The sequence below is a fragment of the Saccopteryx leptura genome, chromosome 3 (assembly GCF_036850995.1).
Source record: "Saccopteryx leptura isolate mSacLep1 chromosome 3, mSacLep1_pri_phased_curated, whole genome shotgun sequence".
Classification (NCBI taxonomy): Eukaryota; Metazoa; Chordata; class Mammalia; order Chiroptera; family Emballonuridae; genus Saccopteryx; species Saccopteryx leptura.
In genome coordinates this window covers 173,239,962-173,266,549 of record NC_089505.1, presented here as the reverse complement: position 1 = coordinate 173,266,549, position 26,588 = coordinate 173,239,962, and the positions used below count along the sequence as shown (strand labels likewise).

At 46.6% G+C, this 26,588-nt stretch overlaps 1 protein-coding gene across 1 annotated transcript; it reads right to left on the bottom strand.

The window, feature by feature from the left end:
* Positions 1–6,395: 6,395 nt before the first annotated feature.
* On the bottom strand, positions 6,396–23,561 carry THNSL2 (threonine synthase like 2). Its single transcript, XM_066376890.1, has 9 exons — positions 23,443–23,561; positions 20,320–20,554; positions 19,070–19,264; positions 18,528–18,680; positions 15,401–15,631; positions 11,834–11,982; positions 11,596–11,721; positions 8,696–8,847; positions 6,396–8,269 (listed from the first exon to the last, which is right to left on the bottom strand). Exons 2-9 carry the CDS (start codon positions 20,540–20,542, stop codon positions 8,044–8,046), a joined length of 1,455 nt encoding a protein of 484 aa, XP_066232987.1. The 5' UTR covers positions 20,543–20,554; positions 23,443–23,561; the 3' UTR covers positions 6,396–8,043.
* Between the last annotated feature and the right edge of the window lie 3,027 nt (positions 23,562–26,588).

Here is a 26,588-nt window from a genome sequence, read left to right as displayed (position 1 = left end):
AGCACCTTAGTTGTTCATTGATTGATTTCTCATATGTGCCTTGACTGGGGGCTACAGCAGACAGAGTGACCCCTTGCTCAAGCCAGCGACCTTGGGTTTAAGCTGGTGAGCTTTGCTCAAACCAGATGAGCCTGCACTCAAGCTGGTGACCTCGGGGTCTCAAACCTGGGTCCTCTGCATCCCAGTCCAATGCTCTATCCACTGCTCCACCTCCTGGTCAGGCTGTGTCTAAGGCTTTTCAATGAGTGATGTGTTTCTCTCTGTGCATGATTTCATCTCGATATAATATATTAAAAAAAAATTTTAAGATATTTTCTGGATATTTAACAACTAAGTCTTATATATTTCACTGTCTGCATTTGCCTCTGTATTTACAATTGCAAACAATATTATCTCCATGGTGGTGACTAGGCTGCAACAGCTGGGCCATCAGCACGGTTCAAGAGAGGATCAGCCCCAGGTGAGGCTTTAGTACCAGGACTCTTCCCTTCTAACATATAAAACTCTTTGGAATAGATGATCTTTCTATGACTTAAGTGGTTCCTCTCGATAAGTCAGGATACCTATTTTTTTTCTAGACAAGAGAAAGAGTGGGTGTGTGGGCAGCTCCTAGGGTTGGAATAGATGGCTCTGGGCCCTGAGACCTTCCTGGGGACAAAGAAGTGGCCTGGTGCATCCCGGGGCCCCATTCCTGCTTCTGCTTTTGCAGCTCTAGCTGGGCCCTCAGACACACCTGTCCCTTCTGGGCTGCCGTACTTTCGCCTGTGATGAGCGAGGCTGTGCTCTTCCCCGGTGCTCACACCTCTGGCCTCTGACCACTCTCTGTTCAGCTGTTCTACAGAAGAGGGGTGGGATTTCTCAGAGCAAAGCATTTTGTTCTATCTCAGCATTGGTGTCAATGGCCAGTTGAGCATTTAGTATTTATAAAGCCCCTACTATGTTTTCGGTACTATGCTAGGCATGATGAGGTATCCTGACAAAGAAGGGAGACCCTGCTCTCAAGTAACCGCTAGAAGATCTGTGTATCTGTGCACGTGCACACACACACGTGCACACCCCAACACACACATGGACGTGAAGTGGTGGGAGCACTAATTTCCCATGGTGGTTCTGAGAGGGGAACCACTGGTACAATGTTGGGCAGTTCACAAAAACATCCTGGAGGCAGTGACTCAGGTATATCGCTGTTATGGACCAATTGTATCACTCCCAAGTAGTCTTATGTTGACTTGTCATTACAAGGGTAATTAGATTAAAATGAGGTAGTTAGGGTAGGCCTTAATCTGACAGGTGTTGTTGTGAAGAAGAGGACATTAGGACATAGCTGACATACAGCAGGAGACCGAGTGAGGACACAAGGAGGAGAGGCCATCTACAAGTCAAAGAGAGCGGCCTCAGAGGAAACCAGCCCCACCCACACCTCCACCTGACTCTCAGCCTCCAGACTGTGAGACAATAAATTTTGTTATTCAGGCCACCTAGTCTGTGATAGTTAGGGCAGCCCCAGAAAACTAATATACTCCTTAAGGCACCTTTTTTTTTGTCTTAGTAAATATAAATATAATATCTCCCCCTCAAGTCTTCAAATAAACCATATGTTCCTGGAAGATACTCATGCCCAGTCTATGGCTCAAAGCACACCTGTAACCCCATCCACCTACATGAAGAGGCAGACAGATGTGACAGACGTGCGCCAAGCTGGTGCCAAGCGAAGGCCGCGTGGCAGCAGAGCACACTGTGCTGGGGATGCTTCCTTGTGGGTAGAAGACAAAAGCGCTGGGAGAGGGCAGTTATTTCACAGGTGGGAAAGAAACATGCCAAACAGCAGTGCGACAGAAACCACGCCCAGGAATGCAGGTCCACAGTAACATGCACCCGAGATTTATTTGAGTGCAGCACAAACATTAATGAAATAACTTTGAATTTCATTGATCTTTGTTTGTTGATTTTTTTTCTCATTTAATTTTAATTTTTATTTCTGGTTATCCCTGTGTGGCCGTTATCAGTCTTTGGAGCTTATAGGTAGAGTAATGATACTCAAACCTCAATGGTACAGGTTTGAGTATCATTACTACAAAACAAAAAAGCTATTTGAAACAATGTTGGAAGCAAATGTGATTTTTTTTTTCTTTACTTAAAAAAAAGGAGAGTTCCCAATATTAAATGTGAGAAACAATGAACTTAAAAAATATATTTGGAGACTGTCCCTGCCTCTGACCTTCAGGGCCTCTTATTTCCAGAACACAGACCAGCATGAGGCTTGGGGAAGGGCAGGAACTTTGGGATGTGCTCTGCTGCCCTCTGCTGGCCATAGAATCATTGGCTGGACTCATCCTGAGCTTGGAGAATTTGGTGGATGCGTTTGCCCACAGGTGGTGGGGACAGGAGGTAGATGGGGCGATTATGGCTCCAGGTGACCTTTATTTGCCAGAACACTGCACAGAGCTGGGCCCCGACCCTTCCCAACTCTTAAGACCTCAGTTGAATCAATTTGACAAACAACTGTTGTTCCCACTTGGGGCTGAGGCCTGGAAAAGGCACAGCGTATGGAAGGGTTTTCCAAACAAACGATGAGATGAGGGGGAAACCCCAGAGGTGGCACTCCTGTGTCCATCCCCTTAGCGGCCAAACCGTGGGGAAGTTCCAGGAGTCTCACCTGGGCTTGAATGACTCAGAACACTGTCCCGGCTTGGTACCTGTCACAGGACCTTGCCCTGAGCACTCATTCAGAGGAAAGGATCCCTTCCCTAAGTGCACAGACTCTCCTGCTGTCACAGGAGGCTGTTGCCACCTTCTTTGGCGTAGTGTTTATAAAAGATCTTTGTGATGACTAAACCATCGAGAAAACAGTTCTGAATCTAGGAAGAGGACCCCCGTGGCACCCAGCAGACCCTTGGAAAACCAGCCCAGACTTGGCCACCCCGCTCCCTCCCATCCTGCCCAGTCAGCTTCCTCCTGTGGAGCTGCAGCTCCTCCTGCCACATCTGCCCCAATCAACCACCCCAGAGCTGTGCTCTCTGAAGGCTAGGTTTCCAGCTAGGTTCTGCGTTATGAGGTATTTGACAACAGACGTCAGGAGTGTGTAAGTACTGGGAAAGGGGACCCTAAACCAATCACTAAGACACTGAGTCAGTGCTGAAGTGGGACAGGGAAGAGGGGCTGAAGGGGAAATGCTGAGTTCTTACATTCTAGAACCAGTAGTATCAAGTCTTGGAGCAGCCCCAGGGCATTGTCACAAACTCTTACCCTTCTCCATAAGTCAACTCCAGCCACATATTTTTCTACTTTTTATCTGTCCCTTGGAGCCGAACATAGTGCCTGGCACTTTGTAGGAAGTCACCACACTGGTCCTCAGCATTTGCCCAGGCCCTGGCACCCTGGAGGCACCCAGGTTGTAGAATCAATGAATTGACAGGTGGGGCCTGCAAAGGGGAGATCTGGGAAGACGCTTTTATGGGCAAAGGCAGCAGGAAGGCCAGTGAGAAGTCAGCCCTCTTTTCTTTTCCAGATGCTAACAGGCCAGCCCTCACCCTTTGTTTATGTGGCGATGCAGAAAACAAAGCCTCAGCCAGCTGCAGTCTGAGTGTTCTCAGTGGCCAACTCGCTCAGCCTCCTTGCCAGCAGCTGGGAACCCACAGAGCCACCTCTAACAATCTACTCTGACACCCATTCCACTCAGCAGACACTTGCACCCAGACACCCCCAGTGAGGAGCCCAGCTCCCTGTGAGAGTCTGAGCCAGAGAAAAGCTCCCTACAGAGGTACCAGCTCAGGGGCCCCTCATCAGAGCACCTGATCTTTCTCCTAACTATGAACCCTCTTCTCTTCCCCTTACAGGCGTCCCCAAACTACAGCCCGCGGGCCGCAATGCGGCCCCCTGAGGCCATTTATCCAGCCCCCACTGCACTTCTGGAAGGGGCACCTCTTTCATTGGTGGTCAGTGAGAGGACCACTGTATTTGGTAGCCCTCCAATGGTCTGAGGGACAGTGAACTGGCCCCCTGTGTAAAAAGTTTGGAGACCCCTGAACATGGCCATCTCCCTGTCTGGCCTGCAGACTCTGATTTGAAGAAGAGAAGTCACAGCACCTCTCCTGGTCTAGCATGAGGGTTACATTCAAACACCCCCACACCCATGTCTCACATCTCTCTTCTGCCACTTCCTGGCTGGGTGGCCTTGGGCAAGTTACTTAACCTCTCTGAGCTTCATTTCCTCATCTCTACAGTGGAGATACTAATATTATTCTTCACACAGTCCTTGTAAGAATTGAAGGGCCCATGTCTGGAAAGTGCTTTATCAACGGCTCAGCACGACATTAGTGCTCAAGAAAGGGAAGTATTCTGTCATCGTCGCTGCATGTTGACAAGGCTTGTTAACCTGCTAGCAGAGCCACCATTGACTCATTTGTGACAACTGGCCCAGACGGCCCTCACAGAGCCTGTGGCTGGGCGTGCTATCCAGGCGGTGGTCACTATAGCCTGTGCCAGAGCTGTGCCAGCACGGAGGCTCCAGAAGAGCTCTGGGCTCCAGAAAGAGGTGGCTCGCTAGCAGGGTAAGACTGGTCCTCAAAGCCATCAGTTAAACACACAAGATAGTTTAAAAGTACTGAATTATTTGGTACAGACTATAATTATGTTAATAAGAACCATCAGTGCAGCATATTAGCACTTCCCCAGCACTTGGAAATACACCACCTCCTGTAATCCTCAACACAAACCAACAAGATGAATATTATAATTGGCAGATGAGGAAACCCAGGCTCACAGAGGTGGAATGGCTTGTCTGTCTTCACACTACCAGGGAGTGATTGACTCAGAAAAGACAACTTAACCTGACTCTGACTTCGTTGGTGTGAGGCTTTTCACTTTTTTCAGTAAGTGGGAGGATGTGTGTGAGTGCACGCGCACGTGTGTTTGCAGGGATGGGTGCTTTTTCAGACTTCATCTCAGTCTGGTTCTTGGCTCTTACACTCAGCCTGAGACCTGCCCTTGAGGCTCATGTTTCTGTTTGCGCTGTGTCCAGTGGCTTTATGCTGGGCCCCCTTTCATAACTATGGTGGCCTCTGAGTGTCTAGGCCTCTGAAACATCCAGAGGACAGTGGATTTTGTGACCCCTGGGACCCCAACACTGCCCTCTGAGCCCTCAGAAATATGGAGCAGAGGAGAAGGAACCTGTGCTCGGCCCACCGGCAGCTGGCCTGGGGCACAGAGCATGCTGGTGACAGAGGCAGAAGGCACGGCTGCAGTGGTGCCTGGCGGAGGGCTGGAGAGGTGCACTTGTGCTCCCCAGTCCTCCTGCAACTGTGGGGGGCAGAGGGAGGGGGCCCAGAGCAAGGCGAGGCCTGGGGAAGTGTGGAGACTGCACGAAATGTGACCAGCTACACAGGATGTGCGGCCGCGGGGAACTACAAGCCGGGCTCCAGTCTTAGCCCCTCTGCGCCCTGCTGCTGCCACCCTGGCACAGTCCCCCAGCTCCCTGGACCCTTCTTCCCCACAGTGCAGACCACAGCAGCACGCACCCTGCAGGCTGCTGTTAGGGATCACGTTGTTAATTTTGGTGACGTATCACCTGGCCATATTTGGTGACATCACTGCCATGTTGTGACTTCTGTGGGCCCTAGGCACCCCAGCTTTTCCTTCAAAGAAACTCAAATATGTTCATGGGCCTCTAAACACACCAAGACCCCAAGCATTGGGCCTACTGTACCTGGAAACTGGGCCCCGGAGATGAACCCGCTCACCACACATGCTATTGTGGATGTTCAAGTCTCTCAGGAACCGTCCCGGGCTGTGGGGTGTGAGTGCCATGCCCATCCCTTCAGGACCACTTTGTCCATCCTCAGTGTGCCAGCACCTTCGTGCTGAATAATGCCATGCTTCAGTGACAACTTTCCCAGTAAGAGGGTGGCTCCCCTCAGTCCTGGGCGCCACGGAGACGTAGGGCTGGCATGTTCTGATGTGGGGGATGGTATGCAGACATCAGCCCGGGCAACCAACTCCTGTAGACCTTGAGGCCGAGGCCGAGGCCCAGACTCAGGGCCAGGGAAGGCGGCTCTGGAGATCAGGTAATCACTGGGTCCTCCCACAGCCGTCCTCAGAGTAGTAACAGCGCCCTCTAGTGGCCCAAAATCTCCCTGCATGCGGCGCCTGCCTCACCCCCCCTCCCCCGCCCCCCCAAGCGTGCAGGGAATGATTGAGGCAGGTGTGGACATCCACCTATGGTATTTGTGTTTGTGTAACCACCCTCTGCCCCCAAAACACAGGACTTCAATCCAGCAGTAAAACTAAACCCACAACTATGTGCTGTGTGTGTTCATGTGTGCACAAAGGCAAGGCTGAACTCCAAACCACTGTTGCCCATACAAGTACAATATGAGCCACCTATAAAACTGCAAATGTCCTCATAAATGGAAACTGTGGAACACATTTTATTTAACCCCAAACATCAAACTATTACCCTCCTCAACAGAATCAACAGTTCAAATGCTATAGAAGTGTTTACCTGAAACCTATGTACTCTTACTGATCAATGTCATCTGGTTAAATTTAATTTTCTAAATAAAAATATATATATTATATATATTACCTTCAACATGTAATTGATATAAAATTATTAATGAGATATCTTAGTGGGTTTTTTTTTTTCATTTGAAGTCTTTCACGTTCAATATGTATTTTACAATCGGGGCATAGCTCAATGTTCTTAGTGCGTAACTAACTTCACTGGAAATATACTTACATGTATTTCATGTACTTCTTAAAATATAGAGCTGAAAAGTCTGATTCACATACCAGCAGTTTTCCAACCACACTTAAAACTTTTCCAATAACTGAAATCAAGTAACAGTTTTGACATTTAAATAGAAATTAGTTAAAATTAAATAAAATTTAAAATCTGATTCCTTAGTTATACTACTCACATTCCAAGTACTCAGTAGTCACATATGGCTGGCTAGTGGCTACCGAAATGGACAACACAGGGCTAGGTCATGAAACAGCAGGAGGCATAAAGCCTGCCCTTATGAAGGAAGGCTCTCTGCTCTGGGGAAGCTCACTTGTCAACAAAGTCCAAATGATCAAGCTCAGAAGTCCTTACTTCCAGCTGGGCTGAGGCGGCCAGCTCCATGGCAAACAAGAGGCAGGAACCAAGACTGAAGTAGCCTATGGGATGGGTCCCGTGGCAGGGGCAAGTGTCACAGGGGCGAGTATAGGGTCAGAGGCATGGGGAGGGGACAGCGTGAGTCACGTCTTCAGAGAAAAGACTGATTTGATTTCTCTGGGGCATTGTGATAATGATGGTACCTATGGAGACGGAAGCTTCTGGGCTTCACTTAATGGTCAGCGAGGAGTCACTGCTTCTTGCTACGTGACCCAGGCCCCAGTTTAATAAAGCAGGTGACTCAGCTTGCACCTTGAAGGGCACATTTCCCCACATGGCAGACACCTAGCGACCCCGCTCTGAACCCTGCCCACCACCACCGGTGCCTCCCGCCCCTCAGCTGCTCTGCTGTTCCCTCCTCAGTGGGCCCATCCAAGCAGTGGTACCATCACTCTGCGGCAGAGTCGCCTTCACACTGGACGTGCACTTGTATGCTAGGGAATCTGACATTTCGACAGGGTGGAAGCCTCTGACAAGGCCGGCCAAGACTCTGGATAAACAGGTTTGGACATTGTGAGTCCCAGGCCTGCGCTAATGGAGTGCAGAACCCCCACCTTTACAGATTCAGGGTCTGGGGTCCTAAACCCTAGAGCCAAGGTCGACTCTGTGCCCGAGGCCCCGCACACAGCAGTGATGACCCTCCACTGTCTTTTGGGGGGTGCACTGTGCCAGCAGCCATCCACACCCAGACCCAGCACCATGGTGAGAGCACAGAGCGGCCATGGAACGGAGCAAAGCCAGTTGGCTCCAGGCCCCACTAGTGGCCTCTGGAGAACCTCCTACACATCGACTCCTCACAGGGGAAAGGTGTGCAAGGTAGCTCAGGGGGCAAAGCCCCCGCCACACACCCTAGGTCTGAAACCTAAAGGAAGCTGACTCCTGCTTGGCTATTCTGAGGCATCCAGGAAGTGATCCCGCCACCGCCGGCCAATGTCTTCAATTTTGTCCCGAAGCATCAGCGTCCAGTTGTCACTCCTCCACATTGGGGTACAGCGTGTCTCCTTTCTCTCCAGGGCTAAGATCTCCGGAGGAGTTTCTGGGGTCAGCCCGGCCGCCAGGACAGCTTCTGGGAACTTGGCTGCAGAGGCAGGGGCCAGACAACACCGGGGAGGGCTGTGGGGGTGGAGCAGGTAAAACATGTGGGCAGATGGGAGATGATTGAGGGAGGGACCGGTATAGAAAGGGGAAGGGAAGGAGAGAGGAGGAGCAGGGAAGGTTATAAGGGTACTGTTAAGGGGTGTGGAAGAGAAAGAGAGAGACAGGTGTTTGGTACCTTAAACTTATCACTACCATGACTGCTGAGCAAATTGCTGCTTCTTGTTAAAGGCCTAGCTCACCTAACACCTCTTAGTGGACTGTTCCTGAGATACCTATCACACACCCTCTCTGGAACCATGGCTCTTAGGGCAGAGTTCCACAGGGGACTCCTTGTGCTCATTAAAGCCATCTGTTCACATTCTCGTCTCCCTTGATTGGAGAAAAAGAGGGCCCCTGAAAGCCAAAGGGTCCCCCCAGGAACCCAGGTGCTCACAGCCATACCTGGGCGTCTGCCTGTGCATCTGCTGGTAATGGTAGCTCACGGCCACGGCTGAGTGAGGGCACAGCAAGTACTGGTTCTCTTCCCAGCAGCGGGCCATGGTCTGGGTGATGGCCTCATCGGACACGGACACCGATGTCATTACCGCTGAAAGCTGACAGGTCCCGGGCCAGAGGGGTGAAAATCAGGGTTGAGGGGAAGCAGAGAGAAAGGCAGATGAACATGAGACTCGAGTGAAATGTTCACACTGAGTGGCTTCGATTCAGCTCAGAGAAAAATCTGTGTCTCCACGTTTCCCAGTTGTAAACTGATTCACTCAACTCAAGGGGAGAATGTATTTGACTTTCAGGTCAAAAACTTAGTTAGAATTTGGTTCATGAATCAGCAAATATAGAGTTTGGTTCAACAACCTCAAAAATACCAAAGATTAAGTTAAGGGCATGCCGACATCCCCAGTGCATTGCCGCTGGTGCGCCCCTCCTGTGGGAGTGAGAGCCCCTTCCTGTTCCCAACCTATGAGGCAACTCCTCAGGAAGCCTCCCTACTCCCCTCAGACAGAAAAAACTCCCTTCTCGGTGTCCCTCCCAGGTAGATGGCTTATTTGATCATTCTCCAAAAATTTATTGCATACTTACAATATGCCAAACACCTTGCATATATACTGATGACAACAGAAGCCAGAGGGTGTGATAAATTGTTTATATAGTGGCCTGTCCCATTAAGGCTCATGGAAGACAAGAAATGTGTTTTAGCCTGACCAGGCGGTGGCGCAGTGAATAGAGCATTGGACTGGGATGTGGAGGACCCAGGTTCAAGACCCCGAGGTCGCCAGCTTGAGCACGGGCTCATCTGATTTGAGCAAGGCTCACCAGCTTGGACCCAAGGTCGCTGGCTCGAGCAAGGGGTTACTCGGTCTGCTGAAGGCCCATGGTCAAGGCACATATGATAAAGCAATCAATGAACAACTAAGGTGTCGCAACAAAAAAACTGATGATTGATGCTTCTCATCTCTCTCCATTCCTGTCTGTCTGTTCCTATCTATCCCTCTCTCTGACTCTCTCTCTCTGTAAAAAAAAAAAAAAGAAATGTGTTTTATTTATATTGTTATCTCTGGCACTGAGCACATAGTATATATGTGTGAATGAATGAATGATTGAATGGATGCTATTCTAGTGGATGAAATGTCCTCTCTGTGCACAGCCAGGGAGAGAATGAAGGACCAGGGAATACTGTGTGTTCATGGAGCACCTCATCCATGTGAGGAGAAAGACAGCGAAGTCAAAACAAACCATTAACCACCTGACCAGGAGATGGTGCAGTGGATAGAGGGTCAACATAAGATGCTGAGGACCCAGGTTTGAAATCCTGAGGTCACTGCCTTGAGCATGGGACCATAGACATGATCCCATGGTCACTGGCTTGAAGCCCAAGGTCACTGGCTTGAGCAAGGGGTCACAGGCTCAGCGGGAGCTCCTGGGTCAATGCACTTATGAGAATCAATGAACAACTAAGGTGCCACAACTACGAGTTGATGTTTCTCATCTCTCTCCTTTCCTGTTTCTCTCTCTCTCTAACCCCCTCTCTATAAAAAGAAAACAAAAGAAAAACAAAACAACAAAAAAAACATTACTCAAGTTGACCTGTGCTTGTGTTGTAGTCTGAATGTGTATGTCACCCCAAATTTCATGTGTTGAAACCATAATCCCAATGTGATGGTACTAGGAGGTGGGGCTTTAGGGAGATATTCAGGTCATGAGGGTGGGACCCTCATGAATGGGATTAGTGTCTTTATAAAAAAAAAAGGCCAGAGAGCAGGCTAAATCTTTTTTCTTCTACATGAGGACAAGAGAAGGTGCCATCTGCAACCTGGCAGAAGGCTCTCAGCAGAGCCCCTCGTGCTACACCCTGACCTTGGGCTTCCGCCTGTACCCGGACTATGAGAGGTGAACCTGAGTCGGTTCTAAGACCCCAGTCTGTCACAGCAGCCAGACTGAGAAGATGGGGAACACCAAAAGCACATTGATTCCACTCCGCTCTGTGGGAGCAGCTAAGCCCAGAAGACTGTATTTACTTCTGGAAACAACCCTTTAAGATGGACACTGACCACTCAAAGTTATGTCACAAAAGACACAGCTAAAGGAATCAGGAAGGCTTAGTGGATGAACAAAGCTCCTCTTCAAGTACAGGAATCAGACTGCCTGCCAGTGTGCAAGCTAGGAGGGGCAGATTCCAGCTCCACATGAACTTTGTAATGATTAGAGTTGATGTGGGGTAGTGAGGTGCTGGTCCCTGGGGATGTCCACAGTCTGGATGACCACTATGTGGGAACGTAGCAGAAAAAAGGTGGCATTATAATAAAAGCAATCCCTCCCAACTAGATTCTGACTCTGAGGAGATAAAATTTTATCTCCTTTAAAAAAAAGAAAGAAACCTAACAGGACAATGGTTTCTGTCAAGTGACTTCCAGTTGTTGTTAGCATTGGAAATAAACAACAATAAAAAATTAAATAATAATAGTTAATATATTCAGCCCTATATTGTCTGGTAGTATTCAAAGTGGTTAATAAGTTTTACTTGATTTAACTCTTCATAAAGGCAACGAGATCAGCATTCTTATTATCCCCATTGTACAGATGAGGAAACAGAGGCACCAAATTTAAGAAATGATTCCAAGGGTCACAGCTGGCTTGGAATGGAGCCCTGTCTGACTCTCAGCTAGTCCGCTCTACTGCCTCTCCTCCATCAATGAATCCATATAAAGGAACTGCACAAGCTCCAGGCTCAGAGCAGGTGCTCAAGAAACAGGCATCTCCATCCTTGAACAGATTCTCACACCCCAAATCTGGGTGGGTCTTGGGGCTGTACCCTTTCCTCTCTCTGTGGTGTATGAGTGGTAACTGACCTTGTTCTGCAGTTCCTTAGGTAGACTCACACTTTGGGTTCTTTCAAACTGCTCCATGAGGGCTCTTGTCACCCGGCTGTCACAGCCAGATAGCAACCAGAAAATCCTCTCCATGTTGTAAGGCACCTGGGCAGAAAGGCAGGAGCCCGGAGGGTGAATGTGATGTCAGCCCTTGTCTACCTCCACCCAATCAACATCTGCCAGACCTGCAAGCCCCCCACCCACAGGCAGGTCCCACCTGAATGTCCATAGCTGATGCCAGAGTTGGTGTGACAGCCTCAGACAGAGAGAAGTCGCCTCGCTGGACACTCCTGTGAATGATGTCATTGCAGTTCACTGCTGCGGCCAGGCAGATGGGCAGACCCATCTTCTGCGCAATGCACCCGGCTTAAGGCAAGAGAGGATAAGAACAATGGTTGCTTAGGCTTGACACCAACAGCACAAACAAACAAAAAAGAGGAAAAATAGATAAACTGGACTTCATCAATTTAAGAAACTTTCATGTTTTTGAAGCTTCTGTGCTTCAAAGGACACTATCAAGAAACTGTAAAGGCAACCCAGAGAATGAGAAAAACAACTTGTCAATCATGCATCTGATAAGAGAACAGATAAAAGACTCTCACAACCCAACAATAAAAATACTAATAGCCCAATTCAAAAATGAGCAAAGGACTTGAATAGATATTTCTCCAAAGAAGACACACACGTGGTGAATGAACGCATGAGAAGATGCTCAGCATCATTAGTCATCAGTGGAATGAAAACCCAAACCAGTGACACACCAGTGCACACCCCCCAGGATGCCAGCACAAAAAGACAGACAGTACCACATCTCAGCCAGGATGTGAGTGAACCAAAAACCTCACACACTGCTGGTGGGATGGAAAATGATCTGGCAGTCAAAGAGTTAAACAGAGTTACCATAGGACCCAGAAACTTTTTCCTAGGTATATATACACTCAAGATAAATACAAACAGGTTCATACTAAAACGTATACACAAACGTTCATAGCAGCATTATTCACAATAGCTAAAAAAGTCAAAACAATCCAAATGTCTATTAACTGATAAGTGGATAAACAGATTGTGGTCTAGTCGTACAATAGGATATTATTTAGATATAATAAAGAATGAAGTAACAATATGGATGAACTGTGGATACATTATACTAAGTGAAAGGAATTACCAATAAAGGTCACAGGTTGTATGATTCCATTTATATAAAATTTCCAGGATAGGTAAATCTACAAATAGATTAATGGCTTCCCAGAGCTGGGGGAGTGAGAGGGTGGGGGTGACTGCTAATGCGGGCAGGGTTTCCTTTTAGAGCAGCGGTTCTCAACCTGTGGGTCGCGACCCCAGCGGGGTCGCCTAAAGCCATCGGAAAATACATAATGCATATCAGGTATTTACATTCCGAATCATTACTGTAGCAAAATTACAGTTATGAAGTAGCCACCAAAATTATTTTTTGGTTTGGGGTCACCGCAACATGAGGACTGTATTGCGGGGTCATGGCATTAGAAAGGTTGAGAACCACTGTTTTAGAGTAATGAGAATGTTCTAAAATTGAGTGTGGTAATGGTTGTACAACCCTTGGAATACTGAACTGAAAAACTATTAAACTGTGTACTTTAAATCGATGAGTTCTATGGTATGTGAATCATATACCAATAAGCTGTTAACCAAAATAAATAAATAATAAAATAGAAGGAAAGAGCAGGAGCAGATGCCAAGAGAACATGGAGATTCTGGGAAGTTTAAATGATCCATCCAAAGCCTGCCGAGTGGCAGAGTAAAGATTCAAACTAGGTCTAAGTCCAGAGCACGTGCTCATACCCTCTGACTCAGCCTTCCTAGGGCCAGTGCTGCAGACTGCACCTTCTGGAGAGGCACCAAGGGATGACAGAGCAGCTGCGCCTGGGGCCACCCTAACAGCAGGTCCTCACTCCCAGACACAAAGAACCCAGGAGGTAACATAGTTTATGAAGGTTTTATACAGGTATGGGCAAAAGTAGGTTTACAGGTGTGAGTACACAAAAAGCTCATTATTGTATCATTAACTATTGTCATATTTTTTATATTACAACTGTAAACCTACTTTGCTCACCCCTGCATACTTCCATGAATGATTGGTTAGAAATAATCACACCAACCCAATATAACTCTTAATTTTTCAAAGCATTTTCACGTTATTTCATTTAATCCTCATGGAAATGCCACAATATCCTTCTATGAACGAGGAGAAATGAAGGCTCAGGAGGGTTGAGGAGCATAAGGTCAAACAGCTGGTTCCTGACAGAGCTGGGATAGAAGACCCTCTGCTATTGTGCATTCCGTGCAGGCACTGCAGTGGGACCAGGATACCAGAGGAGAAGGCACATGAGGGGCATGGTGGCTTCTCCTGGGGTTGGTGGAGAAGGCTGAGTCATCTGCCTAAATGTGGAAGAAGTCAGGAAGACTCCTGATCACTAAGATGCTTGCATGGTCTCACCTGAGCCACCGCACTGGCACCTGCTGACAGAGCCACCAGATATAGTAAAGTCTGTTAGGGGGTGGCCTGGTAGCTGCTGCTGCACTGTCCCTTGGGCTCTGCTACTGACCAGTGTGGAGATGGGGGAAGCCAACTAATTTCTCTGTGCCTCAGCTTCCTCACTACACAATGGGAATAACACTACTGTCCTCTTCCTAGGCCCATGATGGCAAACCTTTTTATAAAAACTGCCCACTTTTTCAGTCCCTCCTGACCTAATGGGAGTTTCAACTTTCATGGTGGGCGGTAGCAACCAAACGGTGCGTGATTGGCCCACCATGAAAGCTGGAACTCCCACTAATGGGCGGGAGAGACCAGGTTGACCAGCACTGCAAAAGTGGGCGGTTTTTATAAAAAGGTTCGCTATCATGGTCCTAGGCACACATGAGAATCAAATACATTAATACATGAACAGCTCTTAGAGCAGTGGTTCGCAACTTTTCTAATGCTGTGACCCCGCAATACAGTTCCTCATGTTGCGGTGACCCCAAACCAAAAAATAATTTTGGTGGCTACTTCATAACTGTAATTTTGCTACAGTTATGATTCAGAATGTAAATACCTGATATGCATTATGTATTTTTCCGATGGCTTTAGGCGACCCCGCCGGGGTCACGACCCACAGGTTGAGAACCGCTGTCTTAGAGCAATGCCTGCTGTATAGTTAGTGCCTGGTAAATGTTAACTATCATTAGAGAAAATGAGTTTTATATCATGCAGCTGTACAAAGGTCACATATAAACAAAATAATCTTATGTGAACCTCACAGCAGCCCTGAGAGATATGGTAAGTGGCCCACTGTCCCTTTCATACGTGAGAATCTGAGTCTAAGGGACCACCCACAGCTGTCCAACTCATAAGGGATAGAACGGGCCAGAACCCAAGTCCAGAACTCTTTCCACTTTCCAGGTCTCTGGGTAGTTTCCAGGATTAGAAGCACATTGTGCCAGCCGGGGCTAGGGGCAAAGTCCGTATTTCCCAAAGAGGGCTCTGCCAGCTGAGCACAGTGGTTGAACCTTGACCTCACCGCTCCACACTCCGACAAGCTAGGGCATCAGAGGATGTCAGGGCTCACCCACCATTCCACCCCTGCAAGAGGCTGCTGTCCCCCCGGGAAGTTGGGAGGTTTGGGCGAGCTTCCTCTGCATAGTGTCCCATCACCTTCAGCGCTATGGCTCAGTCTTCGCTCAGTGGTGGGCCAAGGGTAGTGGAAAGGATGGGGGATGCAGAGGTTTTTCCAGAAAGCCTATGTCTGCCCAGGAGTCTCCTTACCTGCAAGGTTACCGGCGGCCCCTGTTGGCACAACCACCTCCACGACCGGAAGCGGGTGTGTATCTAAGGACTGCACACACTGGAAGTAAGCAAAGAAGTGGTGGGCCATCTGCACGAGGAGCCGGGACCAGTTGATTGAATTCAGGCTCATCAGATTGTGCTTCTTGACAAAAGCTATGTCCGCAAACACGGCCTTGATTGGTTCATCAAGTTCATCACTGTTTCCCTCCACTGCCAGGGGAGAGCGGAGAGGGCAGCCATCAGGAGCATGAAGGACCCAGGCGGTCAGCACTGCTTCCACAAGGCCCTCCTGGGCTAAACCCATCCAGCTGGGACTCTGGCTTAGCCTTGGTTTCTTCACTGTGTATTGGCCTGGCTCCCTACACTCAATATTAAGCTCCTCAAGGATAGAAACCGTGTCTCATATTCTTGTGGTCATGTGTCCAATGTTTCTACCATGATATAAAATAAGATATAAAATGCCACCTTTTGGGGATATGGAAGAAACAATTCTTGCTGGTATCCCATGCCCACCTCCCCCACTCTCTGGGAGTAAGAAGGAATGGCTTGTCAGGTAGTACGATAGTGAGGGGCTGACTCCACGGTCCTCCACCAGGAGTTGGGGGGGGAAAGTCACTAATGCATGGGCTCTGCCCTTCTTTTCTTGTTTAGGTCTCAAGGATAGAAAAAACAGAGACAGAAAGGAATAAGTAAAAAAAGCAGAGCAATGACCCCCCACACCAAAAAAAAAAGCCAAAGGAAAGTAGAACAAAAATAAAAAGAAAGAAAGAAAACAGAAAAGCTAGATTATAAGGTGGGTGTTCTGTTCTCTGCTCCTAAGCTGGCATGGGCAGAACTTCTCCCTGAGTTGGGTATGTTCACACTTTAGCTATGGATGAATTATTGGGTACATTTAGGAGAGAACTGGCTACTAGTACAGGCTGTATTCTCCACCCTCGATCAATAAGCAATCAAGCTGATATTGACCTCATATCTGAAACCTGGATGTACATCTCCTAATTTGCAGGAGAGCGGGGTGAGATTTACTGGGAGAAGTGTCCCATACACAGTGAGGTTGCTGACATTCTGCCTCCCCCACTGTGCAACAGTAGTGAGGTCTGGCGATGATTCTAAAACCATGCCCACTGGGAATGTGTGCTCGTGTTTCAGGAGAAGACTTATGGCTTTTCAGAAAAAACCACAGGAAGAGAGAAACCTGGTTACCTCAAGTGACCATCAAAGGCCTCAAGAAGAATGGGTCTTAGAATTGGGTCCCTGAAGGTACTGCTGAATCACTAAGTCAACCAGTCAGGAAGAGCCCATCCACCTCTGGAAACCAGAGCATATTCTTGTTCAAGCTGGTCTGAGTTGGATAGTCTGTTCCTTTCAGCCAAAACCATCCCAAATAATATATAACTAGCATGTGCCAATTATTCTGTACTTAAGAAGAACCACACATGCAATATGTATGCAAATTAATGACTTACAAAACACATAGCAACCCAGGTGATCCACCCCTACTCCCTGAGCTCACCAGTCTAAAAGAAAATACATATTCACTGTTCCTGAACTAACACACATCCTCCTGGCAACCAAATCAGAAGATTCTAGAAAGGAAAGAAAGAACTTGAACCGTGATGTTTAGAAAGAAGAAGGAATGTTAAGTCTGTCGCCTCACTGTCTTAAAGCTCAGAACATGTATGAAACAGAAATGTCCCTTGAACTCAAGCACTGACACATTTCTAACAAACTATATTCATCACCACCTACTTTTCTGTTACTATTTTGCAAATGGGCACCATTCTTCAAGTCACCACCAAGAATGAAGCTTCCACACACACCCTCCAGTAAAAAGCCTTCAATATCTATACAAAGTGAGGGGGCGGAGGCGGCAGGACAGAAGTACAAAAAAGCTACTCTGTTTTGATTCTAGGAAAAGATGATCCTAGTTCTACAACTAGCAATTATGGTGCTTGGGGTAATACAGGGACCCTCAGGAACCTGAACTTTATGCATTAAAATTTTGCAATGACTACAGGAAAATGCAGCCAGTTTGGACAACTAGCAAGACTAACGTGTAAGACTCTGCCAACACCTGCATTAGACAACCCATGATCTCCTCACCTGAATGTGTGCGCACTCGCTGAAGAAAGAGCACAGGGAGCTTTTCTCTCGCCCCTGAACAAATTAGACAAAGGATATTCCTGCTACTCCTATGGGAGAGGTTTGTCTTCACTGCATTATTGCTCCTGAAAAACTAACTTGGTGTTATACCAGAAGGACAGGACAGCTGTAGAAGGAATGTCTTCTGCCATAGGAGATGTCCTGCCAGAGAAGTAACCAAACCAAGCCAGGATGCCTGGACAGCTTACCCAAGACCGTAGTGTACAAAACCTCACCAAGACCCCTTCTTGAGGCTACCTAGAGTCTTGTGGGATATGAGAGGTGACAATAAACACTCACCCCCTCTTTCTCCATTCTTAATCTCCATAAAGATTAAATCCATTTGGAATAGATGGCCTGACATTAAAGGAGATGGTTTCTTGCCTTTCTCAAAGTGCTACGCTTTGTGATGTGGCTCAAGGGGCGTCACCAGCGATGAGTGCCTCTAAGTAGCTTCCTACTTTAAATATACCGGCTAACCAAGCTCATGGCTTAGTCCTTTCCACGTTATAAGGGAGAGCATGAGCTGTCAACCTATAATGACACATTCTTTTGAAATAATTATTTAACACATTTTTTCCCTCTAAACTTCAGTGCCCTGGAGGGAAAAAACCCCAGGTCACTTGGCTCAGGGCATGGTTTTCAGTCGCTGCATATACACAGCGCACTAGCAGGTTGAACCTGTGTGGAAGTAGTGTTCTCTGGGGTGTGTTTCAATCTGCACTTCCTAGTTTGTATAGTCACTGCTGGTTTATCCATCTGCCACCTCTAATGGTTTATGAGACCATGTAGCCAAGAATCTGTCCAGAGCTAAGCCAAGGCCTCTTACCAATCTCGAGATATGACTGTTCAAGAAAGGGAGGAAGGGAACAAGAGGAAGAGAGAGGGTGGTACTAGTCAATAACCAGCTTCGTTCCAGCCTGTCTCCCAGAGCAGGCCACCGAGCCTGGGAGCCAACCTTCACCTGCAAATACATGGACGTTCTCACTCAGCACCGTGGTCATCTGCAGCTCCTGGACCTTGGTGCAGTGGCCCTTGGGCAGTAGAACAATGATGTCCATGTTCTTTGCCCCTTGAACACTCTCGATGGCAGCACTGCCTGTGTCCCCAGAAGTTCCTAGATGGGAAGAAAAAAGTCCTGTGTCCTTCCCCTTTAGAACAAGGGAGATACAAAAGGAAAAAACGTGGTCCCTAAAGCAACTGTTGCCAAATAGGGCAATACCTACTATTACACTCTGAGGGTAGGGACCACCAAGGAACCCATGGAGAGAATTCAGGGCTTCTGTGAATTTGGAACCACATGATCTTATATATTTCGTATACTTAAAAATATTATTTTGAGAAAGTGCCTGTATTTGAGACCATGACAGAAGAAAAGGTGAAGGGCCCTGCTCTAAAAGAGCCGGTAACACACTCCCAAAGAAACATCAGCAGAGAACATCCTGTGGGTGGATCCCACCAAGCTGGGGCCCTACAGGCTTCACTGCGCACTCCCAAGGCACACACCTACAACCACAGTGACATGCTTCTCCCTCTTCTCCAGGAAGTACTGCAGAAACTGGGCTGTGCAGCACAGGGACAGGTCCTTGAAAGCGTGTGTGACCCCATGCCAGAGCTCGAGCACATTCAGCCCACTCCTCAGCCTGGACAGATGGACCACTTCTCGGTAGTGGAATCTGCGGAAGGCCTGGTGGATCAGATCTGCAGGGAGAGTGGGTGAAGGGCTTTATTATGTTTTCCCCTCCAGTTCTCTCTCAATTTCTTCACACTTTTGAAGTTTTATCTCTGCTACAGGATAAAAAGTGTGCCAATTCTCATCCCAAATGACACCATACATGAATATAATTGTATAATCTTAGAGAAAATCTGGAAAGACATGAAGCAATTGGGCTGTTGATAGGCCTCATGGTGATTTCCCCTGAGAACAGTAATGGCATTGTAAAACTTTGGTTTGCTTTTTAAATTTTTTATTTTATGAACATCTTTGGATTTCCTGTGAGCTTGCATTCCTGTAGAGGATTCAATTAAAGGTATGTGACAAACAGATCAATGTCTCATCTCTTCCCATGTTTCTTCTTAAAGACAGGATACTGTTTGTTTGTTGCATTACTAAATCTCACACTTGTCATGACAGAACCTTGTGAGGGTGAGCACACAACTCTACCTGAGGCAGGGCAGTCTAGAACGACACTACTCAAACATTAAATGGCGAACTAATTGCCTGGGATCTTAAAATGGAGACTCTAGTTCAGCAGGTCTGAGGAGATCTGAGAATCCTACTATGCGTCCAGGCAACACCATCAGCACTGGTCATTGGACCACATTTTTGAGTGGTCCTCTTCTGCACCTACCCCAAACTCTCAACATTACGTTATGACATGAAGTATCTGATCCATGGACCAGCCGCACCGGCGTCATTCTGGACACATGATAGGAATGCAGGTTTCTCAGGCTCACGCCCAGACCTACTGGATCAGAACCTACATTTTAATGAGACCTCTGAGGGGAACTCATGGGCATGGCACAGTTTGAGACCAGCTGATTCAGGACAAACTCAAAATCCCTCTGGAATTACCACTCAAGGAAATAAAACAGCAATCGGAGGGTCCATGTCCCTTATAAGCAGGAAAGAAAAAATCCCAACATTCAAGCTACTAGTCTTGAAAACGTGTTTTAAAAATAAACTAAAGAAAAAACAAATCCCTGCAGATTATTTTGGCTGGTAGGAGAAGTGGAAGTGGAATAGGCATGCTCACCATTTAAATCATTTCTTGGAATGAGCTCAGGGCCAATGAAGAGAGCACACAGCTCCGTCACCAGGCTAGGGTAGGAAAGCGCGCTCCACTGACGCAGGGTCTCACTGCTCAGCTGTGGGAGCTTCTCGGGCATGTAGAGGCCCCCGTCAGGTGCATAGCCAGAGAAGAGAGCCCCCTCAAAGTCGATGTGTGGAGCCAGCCCCCTGGTGCTGACGTACCACATGATCCTGGAGGTCTACAAAGGGGACAGTGCAGAGGAAGCTAGTCTGTTTCTCCAGCACCCCGTGGGCAAGCAGCAGTGTACACAGCCCATCAGCTAGCTCTCGGATCACCACCCACGGGCTCAGTGTCCCAGACCAGAATACTGGACACCTGCTTCGGCTCTCATGCTAACTTCATCTGGGACTAGAAAATCATAAACCTTCCAATCAAAATGAGGTAATTCCACTGACTTATTACCATAGGAGAGGGGGTATCAGAGCATGCTGGGAAAGATAGCTTGTTTTTCTCTAGTGAGGAAGAAGGCCAGGCCTTTGTCAGGGAAAGATAATGGCAATAAAAGTAACTGCCACTGTGATATCTCTTTTGATAAGGAGAAGACCACCATACTTGGTCATAAACCCTTTTGAGAGATGTTTGTGCCCACTTCTGCTCAAAAAAGAAGCACCTTCAAAGGTCATTTAGTCATGTTGCCTATAACCCAGTGGTTCTCAACTCTGGTCATTTGTTAGAATCACTTGGGATCTTTACAAAAATGTTTCTACCTGGGACCTACCTGAATCAATTAAATTAGAATCTCTAAATGAGAAGCTCCAGCTGGTGTGCAGCCAGTGTTAAGAACAGGGTGACTAACTCATCTCAGTCTTTCCAGGACTTTCCTAATTTTAAAACTGAAAGTCCGATGGTCCAGGTGACCCCTCAGTACCACGCAAATTAGGGCAGTTGGTTGTCCTACTTGAAAACCAGTGCCCTCCCTCTCAGCCTAATCTTAGAGAAGTAGTTTGAAGTGCTGACATGCTGACTGTAATACTCCTTTCCCTTGGCCATGTGGACTCAAAGATTTCTGATTGGAGTTTGGTGGGAGGGTGTCCAAGGGCACCTCAGGCCTAGCTTTGATCATACTGCCATGTCAGCTGGAGTCCCAGAAATCAGGTACCATGTCAAGGAGCTGGGCTTGAGCTCTAGGCATCTTCCTCTGCCCTGGGCATCTTTCTCTGCCTCAGGTTCATAGTTGTAAATTCAGGGCTCTGATCTTGAAGCTCACAGTACCTTTGGGATGAGTCTGACTAAATGTACAGTAACTCTCAGGGCCACTGTGGACCATTTCTGTGCTAGGCAAGAGGGAACCCCTGTCCTCCAGGGGCAAAGCTACTTGAAGTTTCCCATCTGTATGGAAAGGTATGAGTTAGTATTGACCTAGAGGAACTCTGGTTTTCCAGACTACAGATATGATATGATACCACTCCAGCCTATGCAAGTCTCTGCCTTCAAATACAAATACATCCAACTTAGAGGCAGACAAGTTTAGTCATCTAAGTCATGAACCTTTTGAGAGTGGAAGCAAATACTATTAATACTTTGATGGGCAATGCGCATAAGCTTGAACTGTCTCAGGCAAACTGGGTGCATGTCAAAGAAGTAAAATCTAGGTAATTCCAAAAGTCAACTGCATCAGGAAGCAAAGCAGGCCCAGTGTTTCACAGAACAGAACCAAGGTAAGAAGTTCAGGGGCTAGCAATACCTTCCATAAGGGGAGTAATTTCTGTAACTGTGGCAAGTGTTAGAGTCAATGCAAACCGCCCAGGACCCTGGAGTAAGAGGAAGACCATCCCTGGCCAATGCACAGGACTAGACTAAAGGAAAGGAGGCAACTGAACTGCCCAAGGAGCGGCCAAGGGCAGAAGACACAGACGGGGCAGGCAGGCTATAAGGACAGACAGAAAACATCTGTGGAACACCGTCCCTAGGTGGCTTGGACTACATCACATCCGGGGCACTGGGCTCTGCACTTTATGAAGGATTTGGACAAACGCCCAGGAACAAAGGAGTGGAACAGCATGTGTCAGTGTGAGGAAATGGACTGATGAGCACGCAGGCGACCATCTTTGCCTGGAAAAGACTGCTCCTTCTCTGTCCAATGGCCCCCAGGGTAGCACTCTCAGGCCAACAGGGCAAAGCTACAGAGAACACACATCGTAAGTTTCAATGTAAGATAAAATAGAGGAGCCCAGAAGTAGAAGTTGCTGTCACAGGAGATAACAGAGTTGAGGAAGAAAATCAAGCACTTTTGCTAGACTGTTGTTGTGTGGGTGGGGGCTCCAAGCACACAATCTGATGGAGACAGGACTAAATGACTTCTGAAATATGAGTTCATTATTCACCCTTGTGACTCCTCTGTCTCCTATTCCAGAGTATATAGGTCAGAGAATAACCCGAAGAAGGGGAAACAGGAAACCACCCCACACTGGGAACCTTTTAGGAAGGGCTTCTCTGGAAAGGGGTAGAGCTGGGAGGAGACTTGGACCCTAGCAGCAGAAACCCTGGCCATTGTGGGCAGATCACAGACTGTGTTCCTGGTAGTCGAGGCTAATGCAGTCCTAAGCATACATCTGCCTCTCTACGGTCAGTCACTAGTCCCTGGTCCCCCGCTAGCCAGGCTCTAGGCCGAGAAGGTTCTGAAAAGGCCTGCAGGATAGGGTCCTACTCTAAGCAGAAAACCCCGCAGAGGGTGCAAGGCACTGGAAGCCCTACAGCTTCCCAGGTTCCTGTAACTTGCAGGGCCTGAACCAGAGATCAGTTACAGAAGGGGGCAGGGAGTTCACTCGGCCAACCCCTGAAGTCGGGGTTAAAAGAAATCTCAAGAAGCTCAGGAGCTCAGAATACTGATACACCGCCCTCCCGGGGAAGGAGCGCGACCCCCCAGGAGGGGACGTGCGGAGGTACCCCAGTCACAATCAGAACAAGACCGCTGGGTGCCGGCTGGCGGGCGGGGGCGGTGTGGTCACCGCAGACAAGAAGGTGGACCCCAAACCAGGGAGGGGGACCCCAAACCCGCCCGCGTCGGATCGATGGCCTCCGTCCGCCGCAGGCCAAGTACTGCCCAGCCGGGTCGCGCGCGGTTACCGTCCTGGGTGCCGAAGGCTGTGCGCTGCCCGCCCGGGAGGTGCCGCAGGGCCAGGCTCAGGCTTCCGGCGGGTGGAGCAAGAGGGAGGGCAGCGGGTGGATCAGGAGGGAGGATGAGGGCGGAGGAAAGTGGGGGGAGGAGGAAGGCGGGGGAGGAGGAAGGCAGCTGAGGAGGAGGAGTGAAAGGGAATAACAGTGTGCAGCCCTTTAAGTCTATAGGGCGTTTTTAAGTGCTGTATTCAATGTCTTAAGCTTCCTGGTAGCCTTGGAAGTTCCATAACCTCATTTTTCAGGTTAGAAAACAGGTAGCTGGGTTGGTTGGAGCACCCTCTCCAAGCGCAGAGGTTGCTGGGTCCAGCCGGGTCCCAGCACATACAGGAATAGTTGCATGTTCCAGTCTCCCTCTCCCTGCCTCTCTCTCAAACAAACAAAACAAAACAAAAAACTGAGGGCAAGGGAAAGAGATGAGAAGCATCAACTCCTAGTTGAGGCACTTTTAAGGTGACCAACTTTTTTACAATGAAAAAGAGGACAAAAATAAATTGAAGAAAACAATATTGTAAATAAAAGAAACATTTTATTCATTGCAAGAATACTACACTATAATATGATAAATGCATAATAAAAACATTTGTAATCTTCTATAATTATGCTTACATGCCTATTAATTTTTAAAAATAACTGTAAGAAAAGTACTCATTTAGATAATATGTAAATGAGAACTTTTCCATTGAATGAATATTTTTTGTCAATGTATCATTTTGTAACAATATATTGGAAATATCTGAACAAAAAATATCTTTCATATTGAATTTTACAGCAAGTGCTGCAGCTAGAGTAACAACATTCAATCTTGATTTCTCACTTATACAAAAATCATTAGCAACTGAAAAACTTCTTTCACCTGCTGCATTAGGTTCAATTTACAATGTAAATTGAACAAGAATAAATAAATTTTTGATGGAATATGTTCATTTTTGAAATGGCTGAATATTTCCACCCATCTTTTATCAATTTTAATGTGTTCATTTTCTCATTATATTAACTTTTCTGAATTTAAATATACATTCAGTCTTCTAATTTCTTCAAAGAGACAGTTGTCGCCTATTTTGATGTCTGGCATTGCTTTAGATAAAAAGTCTACAAGATTCAATATCTGTCCAATATACTTGCAATGAAGTCAAAAAACACCATTGAAAACTGTTATTTCTCATGATATTTGTTTCAAACCATTCTTTGATATATTAAAAACATGTCTGGTAAGAATTCTTCACTTCTTTGATAAACTTTTCTGTTATGCCTGGATTTGATTCCTTTAAGTCTGACAATTTTCTCTTTATAATTAAAGTAAGAAATTTTTCTTCAAAACGAGATTTATATTGAAGGATAAAGTCATTCAAAATAAGACTAACTTCCATAGCTGAAATGTGTTCACCTTCAATCTTTTGAATCGTTTTGTGAAAAATAGATGCTTGATTATGTACAAAACACATTAATATCTCAGATATTTTATTATTGAAAAACAATTCCAGAATTTTAGGACATTTATCTAAACTTAAAAAATATGAACAGAGAGGCTCAAATAATTGTAGAACACGCTCTATAATCAGGTGTTAGAGCAAGCCATCTAACTTTTGAATATCCTAAAAGCTTTTTGTATTCAACATTTGCTTCTTCACAAAATTGTTTTAAAGTAGCAATACAAATGGTAAAATGACTAAAATGCAAATAAATTGTAGTTATTATTACTTCTACATCAATTGGTATGGCACATGATGCTTTGTTGTCTGCATTTGACAAAATATGTGCATTACAATCTATTCCTAATATTTTCTTTTAAAGTAATTATTATAATTGTACATATACATTATTCACTCCTTTGCATCTTCACCCACCAAAATTTGTATTTGTATCATCAGTCGTTAGTGAAACAACTTTGAATTTTAAATTGTTTTCATTTATTACTCTGTATAGATGGTTTGACAAAATTTCAGAAGTTTCGCCCTCAAGTAAAATATTTACTTGGATATCCTTGGTAACATTAAAATATCTTACTATTATTGGATACAATTTAATTTCATTATGATTTGATGCATCAGTTAAAATCATTACAAATGCTGCAGTTTGCAAGTCCTCTGTAAGTATTTTGTCACAGTAATTTTTAAATACTGATTTCAAAATAGCCTCGCATTTTGTCCTGGCACATGAAAATTTTGCATTGTGAAACTTTTTCAATAATTTAGTTGTACAGTCCACACTACAAAAACTTTGTGAATTATGGTATGAAATGCAAATGTTCCCTCCATTGCAGCCAACTGTTTTTCATCTTCAGAATAATTTGAAGTTTTAAAAAAACGTGTTACTTGGCCCTGGCCGGTTGGCTCAGTGGTAGAGCGTCGGCCTGGCATGCGGGGGACCTGGGTTCGATTCCTGGCCAGGGCACATAGGAGAAGCACCCATTTGCTTCTCCACCCCCCCCCTCCTTCCTCTCTGTCTCTCTCTTTCCCTCCCGCAGCCGAGGCTCCAGTGGAGCAAAGATGGCCCGGGCGCTGGGAATGGCTCCTTGGCCTCTGCCCCAGGCGCTAGAGTGGCTCTGGTCGCAGCAGAGCAACGCCCCAGAGGGGCAGAGCATCACCCCCTGGTGGGCAGAGCGTGGCCCCTGGTGGGCGTGCCGGGTGGATCCCGGTCAGGCGCATGCGGGAGTCTGTCTGACTGTCTCTCCCCTTTTCCAGCTTCAGAAAAAAAAAAAAAAAAAACGTGTTACTTTACAACTGGAAGCTGATGCATCTAATGATTGCTTATGTTTGTTGGTGGTCAAGTGTTTCATTATTGCTGCCCTGCCCCCAACTGCAATACAAAATTCTTCACTGCAAATATTGCAGAAAACAATGGTATCTTTCTTTGATATGAGGACTGAAAATTCCTTTTTCAATTTATTGTTGAAATGGCATTTTCTCTTTTTTTTATTTTTCCATCCCTTATATGAAATTTAAAATTAAAAATAAAATATAAAGCTACATGAACGATGCAAGCACATTAGGAACTGAAAATGTTACATCATGGTAGGCAAATTTTCTGGAAGCTAAATTAACAAAACTAAATATCAAACAACATCACTAATTTGGAGTGATATTTGGGTGTATTTA